The sequence below is a fragment of the Equus quagga genome, chromosome 9 (genome assembly GCF_021613505.1).
Source record: "Equus quagga isolate Etosha38 chromosome 9, UCLA_HA_Equagga_1.0, whole genome shotgun sequence".
NCBI classification, from domain to species: Eukaryota; Metazoa; Chordata; class Mammalia; order Perissodactyla; family Equidae; genus Equus; species Equus quagga.
Window position 1 is genome coordinate 48,823,872 of NC_060275.1, and position 9,952 is coordinate 48,833,823.

General features: G+C 43.8%; 2 protein-coding genes across 4 annotated transcripts in view; one reads left to right on the plus strand and one right to left on the minus strand.

Moving 5' to 3' along the window:
• Positions 1-8,251: 8,251 nt before the first annotated feature.
• LOC124244549 (translation initiation factor IF-2-like) overlaps positions 8,252-9,952 on the minus strand; it is a 3,706-nt gene continuing 2,005 nt past the window's right edge. The window contains exons 4-5 of the mRNA XM_046671174.1: positions 9,568-9,915; positions 8,252-8,764 (exon numbers count right to left, since the gene is read on the minus strand). Coding sequence (XP_046527130.1) covers positions 8,534-8,764; positions 9,568-9,915 — 579 coding nt within the window. The 3' untranslated portion in view covers positions 8,252-8,533. The remainder of the gene's footprint in view (positions 8,765-9,567; positions 9,916-9,952) is intronic.
• The window catches only part of ZBTB14 (zinc finger and BTB domain containing 14), a 7,036-nt gene continuing 6,618 nt past the window's right edge, over positions 9,535-9,952 (plus strand). The window contains exon 1 of one of the 3 annotated variants that reach the window (XM_046672172.1): positions 9,535-9,662. The gene's annotated coding sequence lies outside the window, so the exon portion shown is untranslated. The remainder of the gene's footprint in view (positions 9,663-9,952) is intronic. The other 2 variants (XM_046672175.1, XM_046672177.1) reach the window with 2 other exon arrangements.

A 9,952-nucleotide genomic window follows, 5' to 3' on the forward strand; every position in this document is an offset into this window, starting at 1 on the left:
GGCACTTTACCTCTGCGGTATTCTTTCCCAAATCCCATAATCCCAGTGTAATCTTGAGAAAAACATCAGACAAACCCATGATAGGGGGACGTTCTACAGGCTACCTGGCCAGTACGCCTCAAGATTGCCAAATTAATGAAAAGCAAGGAAAGATGGAGAAGCTGTCACAGACCCGAGAGACTCGGGAGACACGACAACTAAATGCAATGTGCGGCCACAGATTGGATCCTAGAGCAGAAAGAGGACTTTAACGGAAAAACTGATGAAATCCAAAAAAGTCTGGAGTTTAGTTAACAGTAATGCCCCAATGTCAGTTTTTCAGTTTGGACAAATGTAGCACAGTAATGTTACATTTACAAAATGTAATGTGAGATGTTAACAAGGAGGAAACTAGGTGGAGGGTGTACTGGAGCACTGTGTATTTTCCCAGCTTTTCCATAAATCTAAAATTATTCCAAAATAAAAACTTTATTAAAAAATAGAAACTGCTAATATAAATAGTCACTCTTTTTTGTGGAACATTGTTCTAGTGCTGGCTTACAGTATACGGACTCTTCAGAGGTCAAACAAATATATTAGTACATATACAACTCACTTGGATGGGAAATTTGAAATGTATAGTTCCCTTGGATGGGAAATATGAGCATACCTAACTGCTCTTTTTTTAAGAGTTTATTTTTTACTCACACATTTCCCCATGAGTATTCACTTAAATTATTCAAAATACTATTTTGCAAATAGTAGAATGGAACTTTATAAATAACTCTTCAAATTAAATATAGTATAGACTTTTCCAAAAAGATCTCTTCAGAAAGATAAACAGTTTCACTCTGAAATTGAAGACATAGAATGAGAAGCCGATGACATAATTTGATCATTTCCTTTTCCGGTTATTTAAATGGCTTAAATATTAGCTCTAAAAAGATATAGATATATATGTCCTTATGAATTTCTTAGGACTCTTGTTGAATTGTTTCTTTTTAAATTGGAGATTGATTGAGTCCCTGACTTTTATTAATATCAGATAAGAGAAGTATGGGAAAATGTATTAGCTTGCTCACTAATCATAGAGACAGTCATGTAATATTTAGGGTCATCTGTTCCTTTCATTATTTTACAGTTTGAATATAATAGCAGCTGATAGATTAACTGGCTTAAATTCATGCTCAACCTATTCATCTCAAAGAAAAACTGGAATTTAGATCCAATGTAATGGCTAGTTATACAGACAAATCTGCTTGATTCCCAAAGTAATTACGAGGAGAAAAGGAACCTTCTACTTATCCAATTTGACCTTGTCTGTGGTCTCATTTGTAAAGCATGGAAGGTAAGGAATGGCTAATTTCTGGACAGAACTGTGGGCTAACCCTGTGAAGATGGAGGAGTGTTATGAAGATATTATCTTGGATGGAATAAAGGATTCTGTTGAGACGGTCTTAATCCTTTTCAATCCATCCCATCCTGCAGAACAAATGTCACCTTCCTAGGCCAAAATGTAAGTATTCAACACTGAAGAAGAAAGTCAACAGATGACTATGCACCAGGAATTGTGTTAATATCCTATAAGCATTAACTTATGTAAATCTCTCAACACCTGAATGTCCCTGAATGGTCCCCTCACCTTTTTGCTGTAAGGAAGCGGTTTTCCACTGCGGCTAAACCTTATAATCACCTGGGGAGCTGTTGTAACTCCTGATAACTCAGGCCAAACCCCAAAGCAATTAATCAGAACCTCTGTGGGTGGGACCCCAGGGCCAGTATCTTTAAAGTGCCCAGGTGATTACTGTGTGCAGCCAAGGTTGACAGGGACTGCTGTCAGGGGTCTACGGGAGCCTGGCCCTCACCAGAGGACATTGCTCCCTGTACCCCTCTTCAGCATGACCATTTGTACTCCTGCCTGGAGTGGAGCCGGTGGTCTCCTTTCCTTTCCAAACATTCTCCATCTCTTCTCTATAAAAGCCCCTAGCTGTCTCTGTCCAGTCACCCAACTATCCAACCTACCTCCTTGTGGCCATCACCTTCCACCTACTGTCACCTCCCCACCTCTGTTGCAACCCCTTGTTCTTTGAAGATTTTAGTTCCAGTCATCTGTTAATCTGTGCTAGAATTTGTCCAGAAATAAAGTCATTGTTAAATTAGAATGTGTTGGGCATTTCACGTTCAAGAAACATAAATGCAGCATCTCAGTAGAAAACTGAAACAAAAATTGTCACACTGTCATCTGTCCCTCCTGGATTGACACAGAGTGGGTGGTGGGCACATGTCTTCTCGGTACTCCTCTCCTCTACTTCTGTCTTTGCTGCTCTTCAACAGGAAAGTCCTGCTTCCACCTCAGGGCCTTTGTGCTTGCTGGTCTTTTCTCCCTAGAAGGCTGCTCACTATAATCTTCACCCACTTGGCCCCCTCACCTCCTTCAGGTCTTTACCTAAATGCTACCTTCTCAGTGGGGCTTTATTTTACACTGCTTATCCATATTTCCAGCCTTCCTATGTCCCTCCCCTGCTGTATTTTTCTCCAGGGAATTTATCATATTTATTTAGGTGATCTAAAATATATTTCGACTGTTTATTTGTTACTCGTCTACCTCCCAGAGGAGATCAATTTCAGCTTCAGTAACATGCTAGCTTAAAGAGGATAAAATATTTTGAATATTAATCTAACAATATGTGTTTCACTCTAGAAGATGAAATATTCTTTGCTCAAGCACAAAAGTCAAATTTTAAGGTTTGTCCTTCAGAAATGAAGAAAGCTCCCAAGTGTAAATCAATGCTCTAGTCTGATGTAAATCTAGTAACTGAGCTTTGAAACTGACACAAGGTAGAGAGAAGAAGAAAGAAGGATAACTAAAATTATTCTGAGGCTTTGGAAATGCAGGACTATAAGAAGATAATGATATTCTTTGGTAATGCAGAAGAATACAGCAAGAAAAAGGACTCTTGTCCTTGATGTGCTAAACTTAAAAAGATGTAAAACATTCTCACAGAGATGTTCTAGCATAACACAAACACAGAATTTAAAAGAGGACCAGTACTGATGTTGAGGCATATAAAAAATTTAGGAAATAAATGACAGAAGAACAGTTTCATGATAGCTAAATGCAATGGGTAATGCTGTGTCAAATCCTTAACCAGGAAAAAAAAAAATCTAGACACTATCATACTATTCAGGCAAGAGAAACAAAAGAAAAACTAAACAAATGGGACTACATCAGACTGAAAAGCTTCTGCAAGGCAAAGGAAACCATGAACAAAATGAAAAGACAACCCACCAACTTGGAGAAAATATTTGCAAACCATTTTTTTCCTTCTGGTCCTACCACTTGACTTTCCATGCAGGTGCAGTCACGGAAGTGCTCCAGCTTTCTGGCTGAAGGATAGGAAAAGGGGACTCCAGGAAGGCAGAAAGTCTGAGGGAGATCACAGAAAGGAAGGAGCCCAGGAAATCAACCCCATAAAGTTGTTTACAAATTCTAGGATCACCTTTGAGCTGTGAATGTGTGGATCTGATCCCAATCAGTATATAAAAGACTTTGAGAACTGAACTAACAGATCACTTCCCAGGACCTAGACTCAACAATGGATGGAAAACACTTAAGACAGATCCAAACAGCACTCCACATATACCAAACCACAGCCAAAGAAAGTGTGTTAAAACTTGTGATCAGAACCTAACATGGTTGATTGCTAAAATTTTTTTTAAATCCACATTTTCCATAGGATTTAACATGGTGCAAAGTCTTATAATATTTAGAGTGTCTAAGAAACAATCCAAAATTACTCAGAATGCAAAGACTTAGGAAATCACAACTCCTATGTGAAAAGACAATCAACAGAAAGCAACATTGAGGTCACAAAGATGTTGGAATTAAATAATAAAGACTTAGAGGCAGTTTTTATTAAAATTTTCCAAGTAATTATGAAACCCTTAAAACAAATAAAAAAATAGAAAGTCTTAGCAAATAAATAGAAGATTAAAGGAAAATGGAAATTTTAGAACTGAAATATACAACTGAAATGAAGAAATTCATTGGATGAGCTAAATAGAATAGAGGTGATAAAAAACAAGTTAGTTAACTTGAATATAGATCAACAGAAATTTTCAATCTGAACAATAGAGGAAAAAAGATTTTAAAAAATGAAAAGCTTTACAATCCTTAGAAAGAATATTTTTTTAATCCAACATTTATGTTGTTGGAGTCTCAGAAGAAGAGGAGAAAGAATAAGAGGCTGAAAAAAATGTGAAGAAATAATGGCTGAAAACTTTTCAAATTTAGAGAAAGAGATAAACCTACTGATTCAAGAAGCTTGGTAAATTCCAAATAGGATAAACTCAATGAAATCCATACCCAGAAATATCATAGTTAAAATGCTGAAGACTAACCTGAGAAGGGAAATTACTTATACAGAAAAACTTTTTGTTTTGAAATAATATTACATTTACAGAAGAGTTGCCAAGAATGTACAGAGCGTTCCCATAGGCCCTTCACCCTGCTCCCTCTAATGTTAACCCATGAGAGAATCCTCTGGATGATCAGTTTCCCGAGGAAGGAAGAGCAACAAGCTATCTTGGCATGGGGATCCAGGGTGTGATGCCTAGGCTAGACCAGATGCGGCACCAAGTTCAAGCACATAGGAGAAGGATCTCTTCATTCGGCCAACTTCATCCTTATACAGCAATTCTTCCACAAGTGTAAGACAAAGCCTGTCTTGGTGCTCCTTGCCATGGTGGATGTTTAGGACTTTCTTTTGATCTAAACCTCCCACCTGAAAGGGGAGCTGCTGGTCCTGGCTCTCTCTTCAGAGGTCAGATGTGACAGACAAGTCCCAGGGGACAGTTCCTGAGAAGAGGATACTCTATTCTTCCCTTCTTCTGGAAAGTGAGAACAAACTTCCCCAGAAATTCACTCTACCAAGGGACTTCCTTGGCCCAGCACATCCATAATTGGCAACAAGAAATACTAGATTCAATCTTCTGTCCGCAAAACCAGAAAACAGAAGTGAATCATGTTGTAAGCAGACCCCACCATCCAATGAGCATACTTCTGAAGATGTGGAACTACAACAAGGTGCTTTTTCCCTTTCTACTAAAGTAACTGATATTTCTGTCTCTTCGTTGTATTGATATGAATTAAGAGATTATGCAATGGCTCAAATGGAAGTTTAATATAATTATAATTCTTAGAATAATGCTTTATAACCATAGATTATTTAAACGTGAATCTTATCAATTGTTTCCATTTTATTCTGTTTGTAGTTAGTGTAATCACAGTATTTTTCTTCTTAACAAGACCACTATAATAATACAGAAACACAGCCATGATTTTTTTTATCTTTCTTCTGAGATAAATTTGAGCTGTTTCTCTTTTGCTTTTATTGCTATTATTTAAATGATTATACAATAACTACAATGAAAACTTCATGGGATTATAATTTTGAGGATAATATTCTATAAATATGTATTCTATAAATGTGAATCTTAGTAATTTGCTTTCTATTTGATTTCTAGATAGTGCATAGTATTTTTATTGCTGTTATTTAATACGTTTCTTTTGTTGATCCACAAACCCCAATTTTTTGTGTCTCTGCCAAAGTAATTTAGCATGTCTCTCATTTCATTTCACTGCTGTAGTTCAGTCATCATACAATGGAAGTTTGACCAGAATTACACTTCTTAGGATAATGTCTGATAAATCCATTTTATTTAAAAGTGAATTTCATGAGTAAATTGTTACCTTTTCTTCTATTCCTACATAGTGAAGAATAGTATTTCAGTTTATGGCATTTAAAACATTCCCCATAACCTGAACTATGGGAAGATTTTCACATGAGCAGTGTCACCATTGGAGGTATTTGAAATTCGAAGTCCATACCTGCATTCCAGGGGCTGAATTTACTCTAGTTATGAGACTAATATGTTTACCTAAGTAAATGTTAGTTTAAAAGAAAAACCCTCTGATGGCTTTCATTGTGCTTAGCATAAAATCAAAACCTCTCACTATGGACCACAAGGTTCTGAATGTGCTGGGCCCTGCTGGTCCATTGACCCGTCTCACGCTCACTGTGCTCCGGTCACTCAGTCCTCCTACAGAGCCTCAAGCACACCAGGCTCCTTCGGCCCTTCATTCATGCCATTCCCTCCTCGGCCTGAAATGCTCTCTTTTCCTCATGCTTCAGGTCTCAGATGTATGTCTTTGGAAAAGATTTCTGCGGTTTCTCAGTCAGAATTAATTCCTGTTGTTCCTCCTTTCCATTATACCCTGTGCTTTTTAACTTTTTATTAATAGTACTTATCACAATGTGCAATCCTATAATTACTTATGTGATTGTTTGCTGAATGTGCATATCCATGCCTCCACATTCTCAGGAACTGGGTCTATTTCTTGTTCATTTACTGTATACAGTGTTTTCAGAGCAGCAAGGGGAGGGTGCTTACGGAATTTGGTGGGACATTTTTCCTTGTTTTGCTGCAATAACAAAGCATAAAAGACAACCTTCCAGTGACTTACAAAACAAGTGCTTATTTCTCACTCATGGTGTGTGGATGATCTGTCACTTGCCTGGGCTTGGCTGGCCTTTGGTTTCAGGTCAGCTTCATTCTCTTAGGTCTGCTTGTCAGTCAAGGGCCCAGGCTGAAGAGGCAGTGGCAGCCTGGGTACGGTCCTCTTATGGCGGACTGCACAAGCACAGGAGGAAAAGTGGAACCCGGGCTGCTTCTCAAAGCCTCTATTTGGAACTCACACAGCCTCTTGTCTGCTCATATTCCACTGGTCAAAACTAGTCAGAGAGCCCAAGATCAGTGCGATGGGGAAATCAGCTCCACCCATCTGTGAGAACACCACATGACCTAACACTTCCACATGTCCCTTGGGGGCTGCTCTGTAACCACCCAGGCCCTGGCACCACAGATTCTATGCCACAGGCCTCATATTCCAGGCTTCACAATCCTTAGAAGCAGGTTTCATCAGGAGGAGGCTGTGGGCATCCCAGAAAAGGAACAAGCTGCTCCCAGCAGACCTGTCAGACTGAGAGCCCATGTGAAGTGATGGCATTCCTGGTGGGAGGAGAAGGCTTCTTCAAGGGCCTCAGGTCTGTGCATTTCAGGAAGGCCCTGACCTTCTATCAACCCTACAATGTGCCCTTATAACTCCCCATGGTATCTGGTGCTAGATTGTCACTTATCTGTCGGCCAATATTTATTGAGGGCCTAATGGGTGGGGTAGTGCTGGATTAAGGCTGGTGATGGGGAGAGGCGCCAGGGCTGGGTCAGGCCCTTCCTTTGTGGTTTCCCACTCTTTCCTCCTCCTTCCCTTGTAGTTGTTCCTTTAATTTAGACTCATCCCCATGATTTCTATGAAGCAAGGGGCAGCCAGGCAGAGCCCAGGTGACATAAGCATAAAACAAATGAGAGAAGAGGGTTAACTGATGCAAAAACCAAGATGCCAGGAATCTGTCACTTGAGAAATGCATTCTAAGTGCTTGCGAATTCTCTGAATTATCTTAATTTCATCAGATTAGTCAAATCCTGGGAGGATATGCCAAGAGGCCATCTTTACCTAGTGGGCAGGTAATAAACATTTGCAGAATGAGGGTACAAACCTATACAATTATGTGCTATGGGAGAAGGAGGTGCAGCAGCAATGAACCATAACTAAGTGCTAGTCATGTCCATACACTGCTAAATGCAGTGACAGCTTTATTGCCTGAAAAGGTAACCTATGATATAGTGCTATTATTATCCTGTAAACGCAAAACATAGACAGGATTAAAGTGTAATGTTAGAAGCTATGTGAACAAGAGCAAACAGGCCCAGCCACGGCGTCAGAGGGAACACTGTCATATAGATATCAAGTATGAGCATGAACTTCGGTGGTTCGGGTCCTGCCCGTGACACTTAAACCCACTATCTAGGGAGAGTGGGCAGGCCATGTAACACCATTGAGCTAATATTTGAGTTGAGTACTTGGAGCATTATTTCATTTAATCCCCATAATTGCCCTATTAGGTGCTTTCCTTTCCTCCATTTCGGAGAATGAGAAGCTGAGGTTTGGAGAAGTTAAACAACGTACCAATAATTGAATTGGTCTATTCTATCCTGCTTCATTCAATAGATCTACTAACCTCCGTGCTTTTGTGAACATCAAAAAAGATATGTGTAAAATCTCCTTGCGAAACGTTGAAACCAATGTCAATATTACGAAATCAATTGAGACTATACAGATTTTAAAATTTAATACAGTCATAATATCATTTCTTAAATATTTACTATGTACCTGTTACCTCACACAAGCCAGAGAGAAAGGTCACGCTTTAATTTTTAGATGTGAATTATGCGTGTGTTTTGCGAAAAGCTGTTAAAGGGTGTGTATTAAAGCAGCATAAGCGACTCTAAAGAGGTGTGGTACTGCTGTCCAGCTTCCTGTATTTAGGTGAGCAGAAAACGCGGGAGCCCGAGGGACTTCCAGGTCCGACGCCCGGCACCCGCCCAGCCACCGCGTCAGAGGGAACGCGACATGGTTTCAACAGCAACGGAGCCATTACTTTTGCTGAACAGGGATATGAGAACAGTGCTGATTATCAGAGCTCCTGGAGCGAGCTGCAAATGCAATCGAGTCCAGGCTCACGACTGCCAGACATGGGCTCTGGACTCCAGCCGCCGTGACTTTTCCCTGAAAGTGTCTGGGTAAATGCGGGAGCGTGGGCGCGGGCTTGGCTGGATCCGGAGCTTTGAGGGTGATCCCTGTCTCCTGTGTACCTGGGATCGTCTCCTACAATCCAAATGAAAGATGTCACTTTTTTCATTTGTCCTGCAAACGTTTATTGAGCACCTACGAATCCCCGATAGACATAATGCGGCAACGACACCAGTCACCCAACGCCAACGAGTGCGCGTCTCGGTGTCGGCTGGCCTGCACGGAGGTGAGGGTGCCTGGGGTGCCAGCCCGGGCGTCCCGGATGAGCCCCACAGCCGCAACGAAGGGCCTGCGCGCGCCCGAAGGCGTCACTGCCTCCACGCACATGCACACGCACGGGAGCGCCGGGCTCCCGCGTCCCCGGCGCTGTCTCGGCGCCGGGCGCGGGCCGGAGCTCAGGAGTCCGAGCGGGAGGCGGGAGCTCCAGGCGGGGCGGGTGCCCGCCAGCAGCGCTCGTGCATAAGCTCCTCTGCTACCGACGCCCCGCCCCTGCCCCGCCTCCCCTTCTCCCGCGCGCGGGCTCCGCGCGCCCCAAGCCGCGCGCGTGCGCGCGCGTGCGCAGGCCAGGGCCCTCCGGGGGCGGCCCCGTAGACTCCAACGAAAGCGTAGCAAGGTCCCGGATTAACCCTTTCTTTGCTCGCCCATTTAGAGGCTCGGCCGGGTTCCGTGCCTGCGCAAGCCGGCGGCGCGCCTTCCCCCCAGCCCGCACCGCGCATGCACGGGAAGGGGGGGGTGCCGGTGGGGGTGTTCACGGCCGGCTAGACATTCTGTGCTCGTGCAGGAGGAGGGCTGCTACCATCAGGGACGTGCACGATTTCCCCCACCCCGCCCCCTCCCCAAACTCCAAAAAAAAAAATTCAAAACACACTGCCACCCACCGTGCCCCCGCGCCCCGCGTCCATCCCGTCCCCGGCCTGCGTGCAGTGAGCGTGGGGAGCCCACGGCGAGTGTCTGTGGCTGTGCCAGGCTGCAGGTAAGCGCGGACCGGGGGTGCGGAAGGGGCCCCGGGCGTCCGCGAGGCAGGCGCGGGGGCGCGGGGGCGGCCGGCGCGGCGAGGCTGCCCGGAAGAAGCGCGTTCTCGCCGAGCTCTGGGGCGCCAGCCAGCTCCAGGATGTGCGGGCAGCCGCCAGCGGCCGGGCGCGGTGCGAGCGGGGCCGGGCGTGGGTCAGGGCTGGGCCGGGCGTGGGGACGGGGCGCTCCGGGGGCCGCGCAGGCCGGCGAGCGGGCTCGGGCAGCGGCCAGGCGGCGGCGGCGGCGGCCCCG